General features: G+C 50.3%; 1 protein-coding gene across 4 annotated transcripts in view; it reads left to right on the top strand.

Moving 5' to 3' along the window:
• The window catches only part of EFL1 (elongation factor like GTPase 1), a 1188367-nt gene that overhangs the window by 163420 nt on the left and 1000605 nt on the right, over positions 1 to 24342 (top strand). For all 4 annotated transcript variants that reach the window (XM_086958226.1, XM_086958223.1, XM_086958224.1 and 1 more), the window contains exon 7: positions 22220 to 22431. In XM_086958226.1, coding sequence (XP_086814352.1) covers positions 22220 to 22431 — 212 coding nt within the window. The remainder of the gene's footprint in view (positions 1 to 22219; positions 22432 to 24342) is intronic.

The following is a 24342-nucleotide window of genomic DNA, read 5'->3' as shown; positions in this document are numbered from 1 at the left end:
AATGGGTTTATCCTTTTTTAAAATATTTTTAGATTTTCTGCATAAATGACATTTTCCTTTTCTCTCCGTACATTTTGCTTGGATTCCCCCTAATAAGTTGCTCATGGGCAAAACCTATAAATCTTCTGTCTGGACGAGTCCCTGTTATAGTTGGATCGTGGCTCCACATAGAATCCCCACAGTCTATTAACACCAAAACTTCTATGTTGGCGATTAATCAATTGTTTACTTCTACTCTAATGCTCCTCCAATAACAGTGCGTCTTTAGTCTTGATGACCAATCAAATTTTTGGTTTACTTATTTACTTTGACCAATGTTTGCGTTGCTTTTCTGTGACGTCAAATCTGAACGAAACAGGTTAGTGTTAGATTCCTTACCTTAGAATATCCCCTGGCGTCAGACTGGATCCGGAAAGTTTTGCGTAGCAGGACCCCTGCGTGTCGGTAGGCGTCGTCTGCGGCTCCGCGTCCGTCGTCGGCATCGTTGGTGCCGGGATGACGTCGCCGGAGTACTTAGACGCTGCCCTCGCGCGCTGACATCACTTATTCTTTTTTCCGCGCCACCAAGCGCAGATCCGGAAAAAACAGTACTTCTTAGTCACTTTTTGACTAACTTTTTCAAGACTTTTTGGGTCCTTTTTCGAGTCGGTAGACTCTCGGTGCCGGTAGGGATGCCCGGGTTCAAGCCGTGTTGACCGTAACCGTCAGATGCCGGTTACCGACCCCCACCGTCGGTCTCTGTATTGCCTTGGGGCCGACAACGACGACAAGTCGTGCCCCGACTGCCGGGCCTTGACGTCGAAGGCTAGGCGGGAGCGGTCCCGTAAGCTCCTCGAGCTCCAGCTGTCGGCCCGCGCCGTTCACGGTCCAAGTCGAGGAGGAGGTCGAAGGACCGGTGGCGGGGCCACAGTCATCGCATCTCGGTGAGTCGACACCATTCGTCGGGCTCCAAGTCCTCAGGTAAGAGCCACAAGAAGTCAAGGAGACGACATCCCTCTTCCAACTCCCCCCGACGCTCGCACGATCCAGCCGGGGGTTCGGCGACAGCGCCCACACGGCTCCCCCGGAGCCGCAGGCGCCGCTGCCTGCTCCATACCTGCCAGTTCCTGGGCTGAACGCGATGCCGGAGGAAATCGATGCCTTCCTCATGGCCATGAGGTCGCTCTCTCCTCAGTCGGGTCCCACTGTGGCGCCTTTGGGCCCGTGGCCCCAACTGGGAGCCCAAGAGGGCCGCAGGGCCACTCCGGGTCGAATCTGGGTCGCCGCTGGTCGACCTTACTACCCCTCCGCTGGCGCCGTCCCCCAGGGTGTCGTCCCCGACGCCGTCTCAGGACGACGTCATCCCCGGTCCCTCCCTCGGTCTGGATCCAGCGTCGGACCGGCGTCATTCGACGCCGCATTCGACGCCGAGAGAAGATCAATTCTTCTATGATCCGGCCCCATCCTTTGCACCTGACTATCAGGAGATGGGAGACGGGAGGATTGGGAGGGGTCTGAGGACCCTCTGGCACGAGAGTGCCAGTCGTATCAGGACTGGGCAGTGGATCTAGGTGAGGCCAGTGGTTTGGACACTTCGCCCGACACTGGCTTTGTCTCCCCTCCTACCGTGGCTAAGGAGGAGGAGGCTGCTTAGAGCGTAGTGCTGCCGAGTGCGGCCACGGCCTTGGCTCATGAGCTCCCCGTCGCGGCCATGAGGACTAACCTCCTCACCGAGGTCCTTAAACCGCAGGCAAGCTCTTCGGAGCTTCTACTGCCGTTTAATGAGGTCCTTACTGAGGTTCTGTAGGACACTTGGTCCAGGCCCGCTACAGGTCCCCCTGTAGATGGAAACGTGGCCAGGCGCCACCGCCCGGCCCTGGGCTACCCTAGCTTCCTGTCCACCCACACCACCCCTGAGAGCCTGGTTATCCAGGCCTCTAAATCCCAGACCGCATTCCCAACTACTCCACCTGATCGGGAATCCAAAAGGTATGAGCAGTTTGGTAAAAGCTGTTCTCCTCACTTAGTTTGGGGTTGCGGTCGGTCAACACTGCTTGCCTTTTTGGCCGTTAAACCCACTCTCTGTGGGACATGGTCGTGGACGTGCTGGCCCGGGTCAAACTCGCACAAGCCCTTGCGGAAGGGCGTGATGCAGCACGGTATTCTATCCGATGTGGGCTGGATACCATGGACTCGCTGGGCAGGGCGATTTACACAACTGTGGCGGTTTGCCGCCATGCCTGGCTGAAGTCCGCCAATTATTCGGCTGATGTCCAGAATTCCCTCATGGTTTGATGGCCGTCGCCTCTTTAGGGACAAGGCAGACAGTGCGCTTGAGCATTTCAAGGACTCCAGGGCTACGGCCAAGTCCTTGGATCTGTCGGGCTAGCGCCAGCAAACTTCTGCCTTTTGCTCCTTTTGTGGCCAAGGAAGGGGCGCCCCTCACGTTCTGCCAGCCATGGGCCACAGACTAACATCCAGCGCGGCCGCGGATGGGGTAACCACAGTGGCGGTGCTAGGGGACAGCGGCGAGGCCAGTCCACATCCACCCCGCCAGCCTCTGCCTCAAAGCCTTCCTAGTCCGAGCTTTCAGGCCCTTCGACTCCAGTGGGGGACAGGGTTCACCATCACCTCCTCCACTGGCGCTCCATCACATCGGACAGGTGGGTGCTACTAAATCGTCCGAAGGGGCTTCTCCCTCCCCTTCGAGGTGACCCCCTCCAGCCATGTCACTGCAGTACCACCGCGTGTCAGGGTATCACTTGCAACTTCTGCAAGAGGAAGTTACGGCCCTCTTGGCCAAGGGGGCCATCGAACGCGTTCCTGGGCCAGAAGTAGGGTGTGGTTGTTACTCCCACTACTTTCTGGTTCCCAAGAAGGGCAAAGGGGGCCTACGCCCTATCTTGGACCTGCGGATCGTCAACGGCTTCCTCCGAAGGAGAAGTTCAAGATGCTGACTTTGGCTCAGATCTTAGCTGCCCTAATGAATGAATGAATGAAAATAAATTTATAACGCGCTGAACTCAGCCCAATGGGCATCAAGGCGCCCTAGACCCAGAAGACTGGATGGTAGAGTTGGACTTGCAGGACGCATATTTTCACATCTCGTCCTGCCGGCCTGCCGGCGGTTCACGGTAGGCCGCGAGCACTTTCAGTTTACCATGCTCCCTTTCGGCCTTACCAGCGCCCCTCGGGTGATAACGAAGGTGATGGTGGTGGTCGCAGCTCATCTGCGCACATCCGGGGTTTCAGTCTTCCCCCATCTCGACGACTGGTTGTCCGCCACCTCCAGACTACGGCAGACCTCCTGCACCTGCTCGGGTTCTCCATCAATGTGCCAAAGTCACACCTGTGTCCCTGTCAGAAGCTTCTCTATGTCAGAGCGGTTCTGGATACGGTGCAGTTTCGGGTCTATCCTCACGAACAGCGGGTTCGGGATATTCAGGCTCTGATTCCGATCTTTCATCCTTGATCCCGAGTCTCGGTAAATTTGACGCTGCGGCTCCTATGGCTGATTGCTGTCCTGCGTCAGGCCAACCTGTCCGACCACGTCCTGATCTCGGAGGGCACTGCGAGATAGTTGCAGCTTTGGCTCACGGACCGCAATTGGGTCAGCGGCAGGAGCACATAGTAGTAACGGATGCGTCCCTCCTGGGCTGGGGTGGGGGTCACATGGGAGAGGCGGAGATCATAGGCCTCTGGTCTCCGGCGAAGTCCCGGCTCCATATCAACCATCTGGAGCTGCGGGCGATCCGACTTGCACTGAAGGCATTCCTTCCCTCTATCTGGTGAAGTGTAGTGCAGGTGTTCACAGACAACACCACCGCCATGTGGTACTGCAACAAACAGGGCGGGTTGGGGTCGTGGATCCTTTGCCAGGAGGCTCTGCGCCTCTGGAAGTGGCTGAAACACCAGGGCGTCACTCTGGTGGTTCAACACCTGGCGGTTCCCTGAACGCCAGGGCGGACGAACTCAGCCGCTGATGCATGATGGATCACGAATAGCATCTGAACTCGGACGTGGAGCAAGGTCTCTTTCAGCAGTGGCGAGAGTCTTGGTTGGATCTATTTGCCACCGAATAGAACACGCAATGTCATCAGTTCTGCGTGTTGGAATTTCCAAGGCGGCACTCGCTCGGAGACGCTTTTCGTCGCGAGTGGAGCTGCAGTCTGTTGTACGCCTTTCCGCCTATACCACTTCTGCCCAGAGTACTGAAGAAGATCAGCCGTGACCGGGCCCAAGTCATCCATGTGGCTCCGGACTGGGCATGAAGATTCTGGTATCCCGAGCTATTCAGCATGTCAGTCAATCCCCCGATTCGTCTGCCTCTTCAGAAGAACCTTCTGTTGGAGCAGTAGGGGACGGTCCTCCACCCGAACCTGTCCAGCATACACCTACATGCGTGGAGATTGAGCGGCGACAGTTGAGGCCATTTGACTTGCCTCCTGAAGTCTGTGATGTGATTCTGGCAGCCAGGCTGTGGATTCACTCTCTGCCCCCCTTTCAGAGGTTCTCCTCTTCCTTCTTTCTCTTGCCAAGCAGGGCTCTGCTCTGGGCACTTTCAAAGGCTACCTCTCTGCCATCTCAGCCTTTTTAAGACTTCCTGATCAGCCTTCTCTTTTCAAGTCCCCTGTTGTAAATAGATTCTTGAAGGGCATCCCTCACATGTTTCCTCCTGTTTCTTTTGTGATGCCTAATCCCTCACATGTTTCCTCCTGTTTCTTTTGTTCTGACTAATTTGATGTGCGCTCCTATCGAGCCACTTCACAATTGCCCTCTTCTTCTTCTAACTGACTGCATTCCTGGTTGCCATCACCTCTGCCAGGAGAGTGAGTGAACTCCAGGCTCTATCTTCTCAACCTCCTTTCCTCTCTGTCCATCCGGACAAAGTTGTCTTGAGAACGCGTCCCTATTTCCTGCCCAAGGTAGACACAGCCTTCCACATCGGGCAGTCCATCACCTTGCCCACCTTCTTTTCGCCTCCGTATTCCTCGAAAGAGGACGAGAGGCTCCACTGTTTGGACCCAAAACGTGCGCTCTCATTCTATCTGGACCGCACACGCCAGTTCCGGGAGGACAACCAGCTCTTTGTTGGTTACATGGGCGCTAAGAAGGGACGGGCGGTCACAAACGGACCATTTCTCGATGGGTCGTTTTGTGCATCAAGGCTTGTTATTCACTGGCTAAAAAGGAGCCTCCTTTGGGGTTGCGTGCCCATTCCACTCGGGCCACGGCGGCTACTACTGCCCTGGGTCGGGGAGTCCCCTTGCAGGAAATCCGTCAGGCAGCTACGTGGGTCTCGCTGCACATGTTTGCTAGACACTACTGCCTGGACAGCCAAGTCCGGAGAAATGGCTTTTTCGGCTGTTCTGTCCTCCAGGACTTTCTGGTGTGATCATTGGTTCGCAGACCCACCACCTGGGTTGGTATTGCTGGGGTATCTATTCTAAGGTAAGGAATCTAACACTAACCTGTTTCTTTCAGATGCACAAGTTACTTACCTTCGGTAACGATATATCGGTAAGAAACAGTATTTAGTGTTTGATTCCTTACCGCCCCACCCATCCTCCCCGTTCTGCGAACCGATATCTAGGGTTAAGGTACATCCCTTTGAGGGCCCTAGTTTTATGGCACCAGTGTTGGTTTTTATCATGGCTCTACGTTCCTGGCGCGGAAAAGCTGTGTATAAGAACTGAAGTCAGCGCGCGAGGGCGGCGTCTAAGTACTCTGGCGAAGTCATCACAGCGCCAACGATGCTGACGACGGACGCGGAGCCGCAGACAATGCCTACCAACGCGCAGGGGTACTGCTAGGCAAAACTTTCCGGATCCAGTCTGAGGTCCGGGGATATTCTAAGGTAAGTAATCTAACACTAACTACTGTTTTTTACAGATATATCGTTACCAAAGGTAAGTAACTTGTGCTTTAGCTCCTCTGTACTCCTCCCTCCTTTACAATTTTACCTCAGCTACACGCCCGCTGTCTTAACCAATCCCAGCGCGGCTCTTAGTGACGTCAGTGCAGCACCCACAACTGACCCCTCCTTTGCAAGGTAATGTGAAACTTAATTTCTTTAAATTTTACTTACATATTTCATTAATTAACAACATAGAAAGATTCGCTACTGTACAAGATTAACTAAATTCAAAGGAAAGTCAATTTCTTCCGCTGCGAGTAAAGCTTTTCCGCTTACTCGTCATACACTACGAGTAAAACCTGTTCTGCTTACTCTTCACTTAAGCATCAAGAACCAGTTGCTCCTTCAGTATTACACTTTCTAGGTGATATAAGACCAAAGTTTTACCAGCAAACTCTTTTGCTACCATTCACTCTCATTTTTATGTAAGAAAACAATCCCTATTTCAGTGCTTCAAGTCCTGCATAACTTTTCCATTCTTTCTTCATCAAGGCAAATAACCTCACTGCAGTGTGGCTTCCATTTACCACCCGCAATTCAATATTCTTGGGAATTTCTGGACAACATAAAACAATACATACCGGTGTTGGTTAATACATACATCAATAGTTCAATACACAATTTTCTACCTAACTTAACTAGAACCTAACCATAGCCTTCTACCAAGTAAAACTGATGCAACAAGATTACCAGCTTGGGTTACTTTAAAACACTATACTCACCTGGGCCCATAAAACACGGATACATAAGCTGATAATCACCGCTGGTGATCAGGACTTATGTTTACTTTGTGATCAAATTTACCTTTACACCATTTCTTACCAAACCTTATCACCTTAGTTCTTAATTTCCTCTGGTCAATAGTTGAGTTTAGCAGAATAGGTAGAAATTATATTTACCTTTATTAATTTGAATGACCACAGACTTGAGAGAGTTTTAAAAGTTTTCTATATACAAACATTTTGTGAGTCAAATACAAATACATGTCAAACACCAATTTTTAAGGAGAAACATAAAGACTTGGTAAAATCTCATGACGTTGGTACCTGGGAAGGGTGGAAAAGGAAACTGTACAAGGACATACCAACCCCTGGCCAAGGAGCTGGGAAAGGGACTCCCGAGTAGTCAGGAGCCGACAGTTCAGGACAGGTTCAAGTCAGGACAGGTAACCTCTTCTAACTGCAATGCCAGCGTTGCACCCCTCTCTGGTACTACTCTCCTCGATTCTTCCCCCTTCTGGATGGACAGATTAGTCTCCCTCGGCGATTTCTCCAACTCTCCTCTCTCTTCTTTCTCGATTCTTCTGTCAGAGTGCTCGAGCAGCTTCTCTGACCTCCGTGGCATCCGCTGCCTTCTGCTGCAGTGATGGGTCGGTGACAGGCCGGTGACAAGTCTGACAATCTAACTGACTGAGCCTACCTTAATTATACTATTCTGAGTGTATGTACCACCCCCCAATGTTTCAATTACGTGAATCCCCTAGTTCTGATTGGACAATGGGATGGGGAGAGGTCATCACACCATACTAATGTAAGGGCACTTCTTTTGGTTCATTGTTCAATATTCCTGCCCCTTAATTTCACTTTCCCATGCTTTTTTCCCAACCGCATTTCATATTAATTTCATCTACAATGTATACAAAATTTGACTTCTCCTTCCCCTCTTCGGGTCAAGAGGTGGTGTTCCCAGGCACTTCTCTGGTTAAAGTGTCCTGGGCTGGGTTTCAATGTCACATCACAGAGTCTGCCAGAGTCCAGTGCGCTTGCGCATAATCAGGCAAGATGGAGATTTCAGTCACCCTCCAGGCCCAAATACGAACTAATAACAAAGTTATAGAAAAACATGTTAGAATTCACAAACAAATGAATGCACTGTATACCACGTATTTCTACTCAAATCCCTTTTATTTATTTTAACTATTGCATTAGCAGTTTAGTAAGAGGTGCGAGGTTTAGTTTAAGGGTAGCATGTGCATTTAGCATGTGAGCGTTGCCAGCTCTTTGTTTTGGGTCTCCCTGGTGGAGACAGGCTGAGCGCTTTACTTTTCCTAGCCCTGTAGCTTGGGCAAAACTGAGCTCTTAGTCATGACCAGGAAGTGGCTGGGAGAGCAGAGAGAATGGAGTGCTCCCTCTTCAGTGGTTTTGTGCCAGCGCTGACCGCTGCAGCTGGGGCTCTGCTGAGATGGCCCATGCTGATGGAACCCTGTGAAGAATACACTACATGCTCCCGCAGCCTCCGGCAGTCAGGCAGAGGAAGCCTGATTGCGGGCGAGGCTCACTCGAGGGAGAGAGCCACAAAACGGAAGCCAGGCATGCCTGAGCCTGGTTGAGGGCAGGCCGAAGAGGGAAGAGCTGACAGAGACTTCACTCCGTACACTACCAGCCATACCATTTGCACAGAAAGGAGTGGCTGCACCCAATGGTTACGGGTAGCCGCTGGTCTTCAAGCTAGAGCGGACGACCCTGTCCCAAGTGAAACTTGCTCCATACCATCCCGCCCAGGTGGGGGCCAGACCGGAGCGCTGGGTTAAACGCCGGCATTTCAATCTTTAGCAGCTGCCCGCAGAATATCGGGCAGCTGTCTTTACTGGAGGCGCCTCAGGCAAGTGAGGGGTCAAGGGGACCAGCCTTTAGGTAAAGGAGGGCTCCCGCCGTGTAGGAGCAGTACGGGTGACTCCCTCCTCTGCTCTCATAGATCGGGGGCACCGAGAAGGATCATTGGGGATGGAGTAGAGCCTCAACGGAGGTCTCCGACTCCCCTGCGTGAATCCAATACTTTCCCTGCCCTCTACTGTATTGGTTGTTGGAAGCTGTACCATGTGTCTGTAGGTAGCTGCCTTACACTAACAGGGGCACTTGCTGTTCGGTGGTATTGCAGGGTGAGCCCAGGATAGAGCCCCCGCTTAGGAAAGCGCTGATTGTGGGGCACACGTAGTAATGTGTACACCCTATAAGGATTGTACTATTGTTTACTGCTGATCATGTTCAGAGTTGGTGCATAGGCACCCAGTATATATGCATACCGTTTTGATGCTGTTTTTGTAATATGTGCATGCTACTAGTGTGTACTAAGGTGCACTGCTGATGTCCTGCATCATATGCTACGCTGAGTCCTGTTATGATGTTCATGCCACATGCTGTGTGCTAAGCACACTCCTACCTGTAGTTACTGTTTGTCCTCACTAACTGTGATGTTATGACAGTGACCCGATTCGCCCTGTGGTGTATATAATCCCTGTAAAGTCATGCCAAGGGCCAGGTGGCACAGTGTGTATGTGTTCTAATGATGTTTTATGGATAATACAAGGGCTATTTTTACATAACCTTGTGTTTAGTTTCTTTGTGGTGTGCCTAGTGTGTCGCTGTTGTGTGAGTGTGTTGTGCAAACGCTTTACACATTGCATCTGGGATGAACCTGACTGCTCTGCCAAGCTACCAAGGGGGTGAACAGGGGTTATCTTCAGCATGTAACTGCCTTGCCCTGATTAGAGTGGTGGTTTCTGCCTTGCTTAGGCGGATGCCCTAGCCAACTAGAAATCCCATTTCTAACAGTACTTCCCAAGTCACTCCTTGACACTCCCCTCTGCCTTAAGGGTTCCTCCTAGCCATCTCAAGGTCGTAGTTTCTGCTGGATATATATCTTTTTTTTGTATATCGGCATTCCTGCCATCGTTTTAGTGACGATCTCCATGTATTTATTTTTATTTTTAAATGCACAGTTTTAACTCTGCCGAGTCTTTCACCCGGTTCCCCAGGTCCGAAGTTGGCAGCTCTTGAGGTTACACCACAGTCTCTTTCTCTCCTACCTGCTGTTGTACTTTTGCCTGTGAATCCTTCTAATTGCCCCTCTCTCCCACTTAATATTCCAGTGCAGTCCCCTCCCCACACCACCACTACAGTTTTAATGCGCCTGCTCCCTTGCAGGACAGAACAAACTAGATTGCTTTTCCATGGCGTGTTGCTAAATTGTACTCTTTAATGATTTGTTATTATTACTGTACAGTGTAATGGCGCTCACCTGGCCGTGAACCCGTCCCCCCCACCCACCACCTCGTAATGCAGAGTAATGAGACAGTCGGTAAGTTCTCGCCGCCTTCCCTGCACCTGAGCAGATGTGGCACCAGCTAAACGATGACAAACTGAAATGGGATTTGGTGGTATATTTCCACACTGCCTTGTGTGCACCAATCGTAAACATGTAACAATCATTTACAATGCAACGGTCTCGCCTTCCGAAAATTTAGACCTATTGGCATTGTAAATGACAAACTTTTTATTTGTGTGTTGGTTTTGAAAACAGATAAATAAATGGCATTGTCATTTACAATCCCTATAGTTTATTCTCTCGCAAATACGAGACCTATTGAATTTGCACTACACCCACACACAGAGAGCCACACACACACACACACACACACACACACAAAGCCACAGAGACACACACACCCTCACCCCGGGGACTCTCCTTATTTACAACTTGGTCATTCGAGGCCCCCACCAACTCCTGTTGCTTCCCTCAGTCCAAGTTGCTTTGCTCACTTTGCACCTGAGGCTGAAGCCGGGTGGTTGTCATTTTTAAATCTTGTGCTTGATACTACTTGTATTTCCCTCTGTGTCCGTTCTCCCCTGCTTAGCATCAGCGCTCGGATCTTAGCGAACCGCCACATGCTATGTAACCGATCTTAAGTTTCACGGGCCAAATAGAATTTTTATTCACTCACTGCGCGCTGCCCCGTGTTGGCAGTTTTAATTCACATTCCCCGAGGCTGCTGGCCGAGTTGCGGGTCATAGCCACGGGTCCCGGGCTGCGTGCTTTGGTGGCGGCCATATTGGGTAGGGCTCCCCACTCCTGGCGCTCTAGTCGCCTCTACATAAGCAGTTCTCGTAGTGAGGGCGCGAGACTGCTTTGCTCACTTTGCACCTGAGGCTGAAGCTGGGTGGTTGTTATTTTTAAATCTTGTGCTGTATACTACTTGTATTTCACTCTGTGTCCGTTCCCCCCTGCTTAGCATCAGCGCTCGGATCTTAGCGAAGCGCCACATGCTAGGTAACCGATCTTAAGGTTCACGGGCCAAATAGAATTTTAAATCACTCACTGCGCGCTGCCCCGTGTTGGCAGTTTTAATTCACATTCCCCGAGGCTGCTGGTCGAGTTGCGGGTCATAGCCATGGATCCCAGGCTGCGTGCTTTGGTGGCGGCCATATTGGGTAGGGCTCCCCACTCCTGGCGCTCTAGTCGCCTCTACATAAGCAGTTCTCGTAGTGAGGGCGCGAGATTGCTTTGCTCACTTTGCACCTGAGGCTGAAGCCGGGTGGTTGTCATTTTTAAATCTTGTGCTGTATACAACTTGTATTTCCCTCTGTGTCCGTTCCCCCCTGCTTAGCATCAGCGCTCGGATCTTAGCGAAGCGCCACATGCTATGTAACCGATCTTAAGGTTCACGGGCCAAATAGAATTTTAAATCACTCACTGCGCGCTGCCCCGTGTTGGCAGTTTTAATTCACATTCCCTGAGGCTGCTGGCCGAGTTGCAGGCCATAGCCACGGGTCCCGGGCTGCGTGCTTTGGTGGCGGCCATATTGGGTAGGGCTCCCCACTCCTGGTGCTCTAGTCGCCTCTACATAAACAGACGGCCATGACTCCGCGCAGCGGACGCGTTCAGCGGACGCGCCGCATTCACCAGAGTCCAGCCCGTCTGCGGCCAGAAGGGGCGCGGGCTGGACCCCCTGATCCTCATGCTCTCGTTGATAGTGATGGTATTAACAGGGAAAAATTATGTTATACTAAAAATGATTTACTATCCCTATGCCCCGAAATTATAGACAGTTGTTGCCATACACTGTCAGTGGATTCGCCGTCGCTTCACTGCAAGACTTGCAATTTTACCACCCAGCGGCGGAAGAGCGATGAGCTGGTGCCGACCAAAATAAAAATGACATTATTAAACTGCAGATCCATGAAAAAGCACAAACTAGAGATACATGATCTGTTGACAGAGGGGGACCTTGATGTGCTCTTCCTAACAGAGACATGGCTAGACGAAGCCTCGACGCCCGAAATTCTGGAAGCTATTCCACCAGGTTACTGTCTGCCCAGCATCGACAAAGAAGGGCAGAGAGGCGGGGGACTAGCATTAATCTATAAAAAGTGATTTACAATGCACCTCAGAAAAGGCCACACTGCCCAACAGTGAGAGTGGCTTTTTTACGATAAAAGTAAGCCCTAAAAATATCATCAATGGGTTCCTCTTGTACCGTCCTCCGGCGGGACCACACAGTTCTGTAACCAATTGACAGAACTTGGTAACTCAGCCTGCGCTCCGGTATAAAAAATTTCTCATCTTGGGAGACCTTAACCTCCACTTCGAGGATATTTACTGCGGAGAGGCACAGGCTGCGGTTGAAGCACTGAAATCCCTGAAGCTCAACTTACAATCAGTGTCCCCGTCGCATCAACTAGGTCACCTCCTGGACCCTGTATTCGCTAATTGGGAGGGTATTAAAGTTTCCACCCCGATCAGAATAACGTGGTCTGATCATCTTATCATGCCCCACAGGAAATTAGGATGATCAAGCCCAGGCCCCAGAAACGTAGAGACTGGAAGAAGTTTAATCAGGAAACCTTCAAATCCGCCTTGCTCAAGGAACCTCCCCCCCACAGCGACACTCTGCTGGAGGCGTGGGACGACTATGAAAAATGAATGTCCAGGGCGCTGGACACAGTAGCGCCATGGACACTCAATCACCCTGCTAGAAAAACCAAAACCTCCCCATGGTTCTCTAAAGAGCTTAAGGAAGCCAAAGCCAAATGCAAAAACCTCGAACGAGGCTGGAGGAAAAATTACAATCCAGAATGTAAGCTAAACTATAAAATAGAGCTAAAAAAATACCACAAACTCAAGAGCAGCCAAAGGCGCTCATTTTAGGGAACGAATAGAATTTGCTGATAACCTCACCAAAGAACTTTTTTCCATTTATAAAGAGCTTACGGTCCCCATCAGACTTGAGGCCCAAGACACCTACTCCAATGAGCTATGTGATGACATAGCAGATTACTTTGTAAACAAAGTGGATATAATACATGCCACTTTAACAGGCGGCATGGACCTGCCGACTAAACACACAGAAGTGGAGATGACTCTGCCATCAAACCTCATCTGACTTGCTTTAAAGTACCTGATAGGCAAGACCTGCTTAATATTGCTAACAGCATTCAGTCCGGCTCCCCCTATGATGTGATTCCTCCTAATCGCTGTAAGAGAGTCCTAGAATGCATGATCGACCAGATTAGACACATTGTCACCCTATCCTTCCAAGAGTGCCATGTGCTTGACGCATTGAAAACGGCCCAAGTCATCCCTCTGAAAAAAAAAAACAACGTACATATCTCCCAGCTACAGAATCTCCGTCCCATTACCCTTCTTCCTTTCTGTGTGAAAGTTGTGGAGAAGGTGGTTAACAGCCAACTCATGAAATACCTTGAGGAGGAATCTCTCCTCCATCCCACACAGTCAGGGTTCAGAGCAGGCCACTCAACGGAGTCAGCTGTTCTCTTCTCCACAGAATGTCTCAGACAGTTAGTGGATGAAGGCCAGACAGCAGCGTTGGTTTTATTAGATCTTAGTGCAGCTTTTGACACCGTGCTGCACACAACGCTGCTGTCTCGCCTCTCAGACATGGGAGTGGAGGGATCTGCTTATGAATGAATAAGATCTTTTCTAGAAAACAGGAGTTTTCAGATGCATTGCCCTCCATTCAAATCCTCCCTCGGAAGCTGAGACATGGGGTTCTACAGGGCTCCAGTTAGAGCCCCACGTTGTTCAATCTTTACATGGAACCCCTGGCTCACATTGTGGAAGCTTTCGGAGGGGATATTTTCACATATGCTGACGATACCCAACTGATGATTAAACTCACGCACAATCAGATGGAAGACGCCACCAACTTTTCCAACTGCATGCTATCTGTGGCAAGGTGGATGAACAACAACTGCCTGCGCCTGAACGGCGACAAAACAGAACTGCTGGTTACTGGCAAATCCCCCTCTGCCTGGTCACATGTGTGGTGGCCTACTGAATTGGGCGCGATTCCCTCCCGGCGGAATCCGTCAGAAATCTTGGAATCGTGCTTGATGCTGAGCTTTCTTTTAAACAACGGGTCAGCAAAGTCACGGGAAGATGTTTTGGTATACTCCAAACTCTTCGCAAAGTTCTTGACCTTTACCCCATCAGTGCCAGGAAGACACTTATCCATGCTCTAGTCACACCGCATCTGGACTACGGCAATGCCCTGCTCTTCGGCTTCAGCAAAAAAGGCATACACCAACTGCAGTGCGTTCAAAATGCTGCCGCTCGCCTGGGGCTCAACCTTCCGCGTAGAGCATCAGGAAAGACGGCATTATTTAAACTACACTGGCTCCCTATTGAGGAACGCATTAAGTTTAAAGCTCTATGCTTTCGCACCGCATTTCCCAGGGAAAGGGCCCAGGTTACTTGAGAAAACTTCTTCCATCGCCCTACCCGGAACTTAAGATCTGCCGGAGCGATGTTGTTCAAACTTCCCTGCATTCGCAAGGCCAGGATGTGAGGTCGCTCCTTCAGGTTTTTAGCAAGCAAACACTGGAATAAACTTCCGCTCGACCTACACATGGAACCCTCTGAAAGTAGATTCAGACTGAGACTTAAAACCCATCTCTTCCCACGCAAATAAAGCTTTCTTGTTCCTTTGACTTAGGCCACTCTCTTCTGGACTTCTGTCTTTTGGGAGCAGCAGCAATTTTAGCGCGGGGACACACTGTCTTGAGTGTAACCAGGCGCTCTAAAAATGACTTTATTATTATTATTATTAGGTCAGCCGGTGCGCTGGCGCCCATGCATTGGGCACCCACTGCCCCTCACCACACGCCCACCTCTGCCCAGTAACGCCACGGTCGCCCCCTCACACTGGTCGTGCCCTCTCTTTGCCTACCCGGTGTACACCTCGCCCCCATGCACACCTTGTTGAACCTTCCTTCTTCGCCCGTCATGCAGGCCCGGGGTGGCTAGTAGTGCAAACGGGCACTGCCCGACGGGCGGGTCTGTGCGTGGACTGGTTTTTGGGCTGTTTGAGGGTCTGCTTTGTGGTCTGCTGTTTTTTACTGTTCATTTCCCTAATAATAAAACAAACGCTCGCTGTGCAATTCCAAACCCTTTTCCCGAGCAGACTCTGTTACCCTAAATGCCAGGACCCACCCTCCACTCCAGGTCGCCCGGCCACGCTCACTCACGTGCCTCCCCCGAGGGCACTTGCCTGCGCGGCACCCCTGCACCTAGGGTGACCAACCGTCCGTAAATTTCACGGACCGTCCGTCATTTTAGTATGATGTCTGTAAGGCGTCCGTAATTTGGGGATCTTAAATTACGGACACCTTACAGACATCATACTAAAATCGAAATATTAACTTTCAGTAAGGAATGCTGTTTTCCATGCGAGAGGCCCTGTGAGTTTAAAAGTTTTCACTAGGGCCTCTCACTCTTATCTTTTAATCTGTAGAGGCTGCCTGTAGCCGCCCCTCCCGGACCTTGCACAGACTGTGGACTGGCCCATTGTCATTCTGAGACCGCAGCTGATAAGCACTTTAGAATGACAATGGGCCCAATTGTAGTGACAGCATGTGGTGCGCCTTCTCCTGCATGGGACTAGTGCAAAGCATTCTGCTTTTGTCTTGGTGCCATGCTGGAGAAAATAAAAAAAAAGAACTAACAGCGTTTTCACCGTACATTTAAAAGACATATTTCAACATACAAATAAAAAAAATACTATTTATTAATGTTTATTGTTACTAGCACCAATCTTGATTGCAGAAAGGGCCCGATGTACTGAATGCACGATTGACTCAACCTTATATAAACTTATTTTGACTTGAATTTATTTTGGTTGTCTATTTACTTGTATATTATTGTGCCACCTCCTCTGATCATTTGTCCTGAATTTTTAAACTAACCGTCCTGAATTTGCACCCATGCCAGTTGGTAACCCTACCTGCACCCCTTGCCCTCGGCCATCCCCCATCCTCTACTGCAATCCCCCTCTCAAGACAACGGCCGACTCCCGCAATAACCCCACAGCGTCAGCAGCACTAAACCCCATCCCAATCGGCCCCAGAAGGATGAAAGGCCCGTGCATGACGCCCATCCAACTCATGCATCATTCCCCTCCCACAACCACTGCTCCCGCACCGCGTCACCTCCCAACCGTGTCGGCAGCTTCACGCCCGCACCCTCCACCGCCTACCCCTTTTTAAGATGTGCTAAGCACCCTGGCAGCCCTGCTCCATCTCGCACGACGTGCCTCCGTAGATGCCTGGGGCCCCGGCTTGTAGCACTCGTGTTGACAGCCGCCTGCTCCAGTCACTCTTTACGAAACAATCCGACAGCTCTTCACCCCTGGGTCCCAGTCCTCCCTTGTGTGTGGCACAAGACCCTAATGGAGGAAAGAAGGGGTGAAGCCACCTGTGGTGCACCACACTTGCATCCCCCTCTCTCTACCTGCTCCGTGTCACTGCCGAGCTGTGTCCCCCGCCCCCGTGAGCACATTACTCGTGCCATTGTCATAAATGTCGCCAACGCTAAAGCCCTCACGCTGTGTCTTCCTTGGCTGCCAGCTTTGGTGCCCCAGCCCCCCACTCCCCTTGGCGCCCTATCTTTCTTCCACCCCTTGCTCGCTTTGCACCGCACCATCTCCCCTCCCTCCCCCCCTCCCCGAGCCCAAACCCAAGTACAATTTCACCGGGACAGCGCCTAATGACATTCTATGCCTCTATAGCTCAGTTTATTGTTACACATTCTTAGTCAAGTGAATCTTTCTCTTTTGCACTCTGCTGGGAGCCCCTTAGTGGCCGAAAAGTTCTATATTACAAAAGCTATGCCTAATTTCTGCAGTATACCTTTGTGCCTATGCACCCATGAGTGCCATCTACACAATATGATGTTGTTATACATGTAATATATCTTCTTAATTCTGTTCACATCTGTATCGCACCCGAGGTATATTATCCAAATGGCACCACACTGGACATCCCTCGCCCGCTCCCATATCCTTATCTCTACATTCCTTCTCCTGGACGGCCCCTCCCCCCAACCCGGTCCTTCCCTCCTTTACCCTGCAATCCGACCCGATGATGCCTCTTAGTGGAGTGGTGTGGCTCACTGGTTAGAGGCGGCAGACCCGGAAGCAGAGAACGGCTCGGGACCAGGGTTCAACTCCCGACGCGGCAGGGTCGTGGACCAGGGTCAGCGGACTCGATAATTCTCGCTTCGGTGCCTACTCTAACCAGGGATCACACTCGGCAACTCTGGGCATTAGCTTGCCTCATCTCTACAACGACCCCCCACATTCGCCGGGGATGCCTGGTTTCACCTTGGAGATACCCAGTAGGGACCATCTCACAGGGATAGCCAGGACGGGTTCCCCAGCAGTCTACAGCGCCACGATGCCACAGGGCAGCAGTGCGCTTTACAAGAACACATACATCACATACATTACATTACATGGCTACCTAATTGGCGCCATTGGCGCGATTTTCACTATCTTTACAGTGGCCTTGAAGGGACGTTCTCGCGCAACCCATACTCACTCCACAGTATTAACCAAGCAAGTTACCTCTATTTATCCCTCGACATTACAAAACTTATGCATGAAACAAATTACCCTGTGAGCTATCTTCTTTGCCAGGAGGTCTTGCCCTTCCCTATCTTAATCAGCACTTCATCAGTGGTAATAGTTAAGAGGTGAAATCGCCCTCTTCCTCGAATGATGTTACCAATCCTCGTAACCGCAACCAAGACATATGCCAGCACCCTCGCATGTTCATCCCAATCCCTTGCAACAGCACTTTTCGTCTAAAAGTTGACCCCCTTCGGAAGCCGCCCCCCTTTTCCCGCCACCCACCTCCGGATGCAACCCTCTCCACACCTCTCCAGCAATCCTGTCTCCCTCCGTGTCCAGCATACCCAATCTGAATTGCAAGCTTCGACCACTTAGCTCGCATCACCATCCACCCCCTTCATGCCCTTCAGCCCCCACCCAACCCGCCCCGCGGAAGTGCACACCCTCCACTTCTGGTCTCCCTGGTCACGATCCCGCCGTGCCCTTAATTATTTTCTTGCCTGTATTGTTGAGGGCAATTGTCTGTGCGGCACCCCCGCACCCATCACCCTCCCGTAGGCAGCTCCGCGCGTAGGCCACCACCCGCCCCCCTGTCCCCTCTCCCGAACAATCCCCCCTCACTGTCCTGCCAAGCCACACCCTGTGCTCAACCCTCCCTGAGCGCCTAACAATTTGCCACAAGCCACCCTTTCCCTATAGCCCCCTCCCTGCGCCCGAACCATTCCCTGTGCCGCCTATCCTGAACTTCGCACCTAACCTCCTCGTGCTCGGCCTCATCTCCTCTGCTGCTACTAGTGTTTTCCTGAGCACCATGACCACCCTGCCCCATTCTGACACGCGCAACTGTCCCGCAAGACGCCACCCCGTCCTCACTGTGTACAAGACCTTTGTCACCGTTAATTGAAAGCCCCCGCCCCCCACACGCATCCGGGCGAAGCCGGGAGTGGAGCTCCATTGTGTAGCTCCGCGATGTCCTTGCCCGTGTGCGGCACAGGACCTCAGACACCACCGCCATTCCAGTCGCAAAGAGCCTTGTATTTGCCCGTATGACGCTACAGGCGAACAAACCTGCTCAACTATGGATGATGTGTCTTATATGCATCATGTGTTAGTGCTATAAACTAGTATGCTTTCAAATACCCAGCACAGTGTTCTGGAAGCTGCTGAAGAGCGAAAGAGAACAATTCTAGTTGCACTTTGAATGGAAAGGATTTGTATTAGGAAAGTGCAGCTATTCTGAACCATGAACATCATAGTACGCACTGTGTTTTTTAAAATGTCATTTATCTGACGCGCTCTTCTCACACTAGCCCATGCCTGACCCCCAGGGGGTTGGGGTAGCGGGCCACCGCGCCCCCGGGGCTGAAGAAGAGGACGCTCCAGCTAACGGAGAGGGCCAGAGAACGAGAACAGCTGGAGTGTGCGAGACCCTGCCCTGAGCACCGGAGTGAGGCACCGGTGCAAGGAGCAGGGGATGCAGCCGGGGGAAGCCTTCTCTGTCTCGGCCGGGGAAGAGGGGGAGGAGCCGGCGGAAGGCGGGCACACACAGAGCCCAGCACCAGCGGCGGCAGCAAGGGAGCGCATCGGCCGGGACGGGAGAGCCCGGGAGAGCCCAGGAGAGGAGGAGAGAGGTGAGAAGTGGGGTGGGGGTAGAGGAGGAGTGGGGTGGGGGTAGAGGAGGCGACGAGAATTAGGAAAAAAAGATAAACACGAAGGAACTAAGCCCTGTCCTTTTCAGACTGGGGGGCGTGTTTTTCTTTCTCCACTCTTCTCCATTGGCTGTAGTGTAAACAACGGGCGTGTTTTTGACTTGTTGTTTACCATTCCAGCCAATGGAGAAGAGGGTAGAACAAACCTAAAAAACATGCCCCCAATCCGAAAAAGACGGGTCATAGAGCGAGACAATGATGTAACTGAGACCTCTTCTCCAATGGCTGGCCGCCGTTTGAGGCCAGCCAATGGAGAAGAGGGGCGGAGTTAGCCCTCGCTACTCAGAGTCATTAAATATCACGAGCGAGACTGTGCATGTGCGCAGCCTATGCCACGCAAGACCTAAAAATGATGTGCTTCATGGTTTGGACTGAAGTCTTTAAATCTCTTCAGAGAAATTACCCTGTGCCCCACCCTCCATTACTGCTTATGATTTTTAATCATTCGGCGCCCTTCGCCGTCACTTTTAATGAACATTTTCCTGTCTCGGCTCAGTGCCTGATTCATGAACACCCTGCTTATTCTTTCACACATGCTTACTCGGTTGTACCCTCTTTCCTCACCCTCCTTCCCTACTGCTCCTGTCTCCCTCCAGGCCTCTCGTCCCTCCGTCGTTGCTCCCCTCTCCCTCCAGGCCGCTCGTCTCTCCCTTGTTGTTCCCCTCTCCTTCCAGGCTTCTTGTTGCTCCCCTCGCCCTCTATTTGCGTACCCCTCTCCCTCCATTTACACTTCAAATTGTTCACCCCTTCGCTGAGCAATGCAGATGTAAATTGGCCCAGCCTAGGGTGGCAGTGGCGTTGGCATGTCCCTTAGCAGCACATGCACTGCTGGGGCACGGCGCTCCCTCCACCCCTCCAGCTGTCAGCCATTCTCAGAGATAAACTCGAGGCAGAGCTCGTGAGGAGCTGAGCCTCGCCTGGCACAGAAACTCGAGGATTGCATACACCCACCTCCAACTAACGATAAACTACCTGTGTTGTATTCTTTTTTCTTATTTTTCTCTGCTTCCAGGCCTCTCATCCCTCATCTGCTGCTCTCCTCACCCTCCAGTCCTCTTGTCCCCCCCCCTCCCTCCCTCCAGGCTGTTGTTCCCCTCAGCCTCCAAGTTTCTCGTCCTCCCCTGCTGTTCTCTTCTCCCTCCAGCCTTCTTGTCCTTCCTCTGCTGCGCTACTCTCCCTCCAGGCCTCTCATCCTTCCCCTCTCCATCCAGGCCTCTCGTCCCTCCCTCGTTGCTCCCCTCTCCCTCCAGGCTTCACGTCCATCCCATGCTCCTCTCTTCTCCCTGCAGGCCTCTCGCCCCTCCTCTGCTGCTCTCCTCTCCCACTAGGCATCTTGTTCCTCCCTCGTTGCTACCCTCTCTCTGTGCTTAATTTGAGCTGGGGGTTGCAGCTCCCAGGATAATGTGCTGCATAGATAAATATTTATAAGGTCAATCCTGGACTTCTTCAGATAAGTCCCACAAGAAGAAGTTGAAAAAGTCTAAGCACTCTTTGACTTCTCCGCGTTTGTCCCATTCATTGGACAAGGTGAGGAAACTACGCCACAAATACCAGAGGTGCTTCAACCTATCCCCTGCAGAACTGCTGCTCCAATTTAGTGAAGTCTTCACTGATTTCCTGCTCTGGGCTAAGCCCCGCCTCGCCCCGTGCCTGAGGACCCAGCCTTTCTCTCCCAGTACCCAACCCCTAAGAGTCTGGTGGTCCAAGCCTCAACCTCCAACATAAATTCTGGCATGTTCCCTACCACTCCATCAGAAAAAGAATCCAAAAGGCTGTGTACCTTCGTAAATAGGTTTTTCTCTACCACCAACCTTGCACTGTGTCTGTGGACACTGCATGCTTATTGAGTTGTTATTCCCTTACTGTGAGGGATACATTTGCACAAGTGCTGCCTATGGTCTATTCAGTTAACTCTGAGCTCAGTTAACTGTGCTCCCTTTTGGCTTTACCATTACTATTTTAGTGTTCACCTATGTGATGGCAAGGGTTGCAGCACAATTGCGGAAGTCATGGGTTCTGGTATTCCCCAACCTCGACGGCTGGCTGTTGGAGGGGAGCTTGCCCCAGGCAATTGTCTCCCACCTCCCTACTATAGCGGACCTCATGCATTCACTGGCGTTCATTATCAAGGTGCCAAAGTCACACCTGACTCCCTCTCAGATGCTACCTTCCATTGAATTGATTCTGGATAAATTACAGTTTTGGGCATATCCTCAAGAACAGCGAGTCCAGGATATTTAGGCTTTGAATTCAATGTTTCGGCATCTATTCTAGATTTCAGTGAGAATGACTGTGAGGCTGCTGGGTCTCATATCCTCCTGCATCCTGCTGGTGAAGCATCCCCTTTGGCATATGTGGGCTGTGCAGTGGTATCTAAAGTCCTAGTGGGTACAGCATCAGGGGATTCTCGCCGACCTGTTCCAGATATTGGAGGCAACTGCAATAGATCTATAGTGGTGGTTCACAGGCCGTGATTGAATCAACGGCAGATCCCTCTACCTTTCCAAACCAAAGCTCACAGGGGAGAGACTCCACCAATTGCTTAAAAAATTTCAAGATCCAGTCTGACGCCTGAGGAATATTGTAAGGTAAGGAACCTATGGATATATAGAGTCTACTAAATAAGGCGTTACCGAGGATAAATAACTTGTTCGTTAGGACGTTATTGACTAATGGGCCCACAAATAATGATTCGGATTATGTAACACATTTTTTCCAGGATCTTGTAGTACAAAGGACTTATGCATTAATGTCCTAATTTTATCTGGCCAGACTGTATGGACCAGGTCTTCTCAGTGTAAAGTTTTATGTTTCTGCTTTAGGAAATTAATATTGTAGAGTTTGCTTATTATAAAACCATCATGGGAAAATAATGGCTGCCTCACAAAGAATTAATGAATAAAAAAATTGTTTTTCACCATACATTAAAATATTTAGTCGCCAACATCAATCACATTTTGTCTATCCTAGGTCAATGCAATCACTGGATCTCTCTTTACATCTAAAGTCTTAGAAGAGAGAGCTGAGCGAGATACCGAAACGCAAGTTATAAAAGATACTGATGGAGAACACATCTACGACTGGAGTGCAGGCTTGGAAGAGACTGACGATTCCCTCCTTTACTTCTCACCGGAGCTAGGAAATGTGGTGTTTTCCAGCGCAATTGATGGATGGGGATTTAGGTACAGTAATCTTTTGAATTTGTGATGTATTTATTGTTTTATCTGTGCATTGTATTGTGAAGCCAGAGAACATAGCTTTTTTCAGTTTATGGATTTGTCTAATTGCATCCGAAAAGTAACATAATGCGAAAAATGATACATATCATGTAAAAAAAAGAACAGCTTCCTCCACCTTTCAAGGCAAGCAAGCAAACAGCTGGGACCTACAGTAAATGTTTAAAAGATGGCCTGTCCTCTTAAGATTCTTAATGTTACGTTGGGACATTAATGAAGCTCACCACCCCAAAATGGCATCCCAACTCTTTGGGATAGAGGACATTATTGATCAGGCACATTAGGGCAGCTGAAAAAGCCAAGTTTAAAAAACAGAAATGTTTTTAAATTAAAACATGCTAATAAAACAGAGCAGTAACGAATACCACAGCTGTTGGGCATAAGTACAACAAATGTATACTGTGTAATTCAGCCCCCAACCATCCCCCAACTGATATTAAAATACATAGACTGTCTAGTGACGATCAGAACTCACATGAGGGGCAGATTCGAACCTCAAGGGCAGCATTATGGGGGCGGCACATGGACTACCCCCTATAGACATTCACTTTGCCCTAGATCATCTCACATTTTTTCGCAGCCTCTACTTTTGTAAACCACCCTCTCCGCTACCATACACCAGTCCATATCTCTCTTTCAGTTTCTGAGGCTCGGTTAAGACTCCTCTCCCCAAAGATGGGCAATATTAAGTTTGGAAATCATCATGCCCATGGTGAACCATAATTGCTCCATACTACAAATGTCCGTCTCATCCCAAACATTAAGCAGACACCATTGGGGGAATGTGTTAATTCATCCCCACACACACTACTCAAACACACCACAACCAATTGCCAGTAGGTCTGAATTGTGGAACATTTCCAAAGAACATGGAAAAAGGATCCCTACCGTCTACACGACCTGTGGCAAGCTGGATCAAAGACTCCTTTAGCTAGACCAGCCGAAATTGCATTCTTATTTCTACCACCCAGGGAGAAGCCAAGGCCCCGGGCCAGTCCTCATCAGCCAGGTCCTCCAAACCCTCATCCCAACAGGAGCGTAAGAGAAGGAGCGTATCAGGGTAATTTTTGATCAACTGTCTATAGGTGAGGGAAATCACTCTACTGCTCATGTGATCTTCTAGCAATCTATCCTTCAGTGGGGATGACTGTGGCAGGACCTCTCCCCAGGGGATCACAGCCCAAAGTGCATGTCAAACTTGGAGATAGTGAAAAGTTTCTGAAGTCGCCAGCTCATATTCTCTCCGTAATTCCGCGAACCGGGCTACTGTCCTTTTGGAGAAGAGATCTCCCACTCTAGAGATACCCATAAGTATCAGACGTTTAGGATTGGTGTAGCATGCATTTAGAGAAACTCCCGGGGGAAACAACCTTTACAACACAGTCATTACATCGCACTACCTTTACACAGCAGTCATTACATCATAACAACCTTTACATCGCATGTCATTACAATGCAGCCATTACATTGCATGTCACTACAACGCATGTCATTACAATGCATGTCACTACAACGCAGGCATTACATTGCAAGTCATTACAACACCAACCATTACAACGCATAGTACCCTTACACTATCTGACTCTTACCCTACTCACTGGAGTTAGAATAGTAATTGTTACCCCTATACTATCCAAAACATACCCTACTGTTGCACTCGCTGGAGTTAGAATAGTAAATATTACCCCTATACTATCCAACACTTACCTTAAATGCAATGTAATGGTATGCATTGTAATGGTATGCGTTTTAAAGGTACAATGCGATGTAACGGAATGCGTTGTAAATTTAGTTTCTGAAAATGCAATGAAATGTTATGCTATTTAAAATAATGCATTGTAAAGGATGTTGCGATGT

The sequence above is a fragment of the Lissotriton vulgaris genome, chromosome 2_1 (assembly GCF_964263255.1).
Source record: "Lissotriton vulgaris chromosome 2_1, aLisVul1.2, whole genome shotgun sequence".
NCBI lineage: Eukaryota > Metazoa > Chordata > Amphibia > Caudata > Salamandridae > Lissotriton > Lissotriton vulgaris.
The sequence above is the reverse complement of the archived record's forward strand: the minus strand, read 5'-3'. Positions and strand labels throughout refer to the sequence as shown.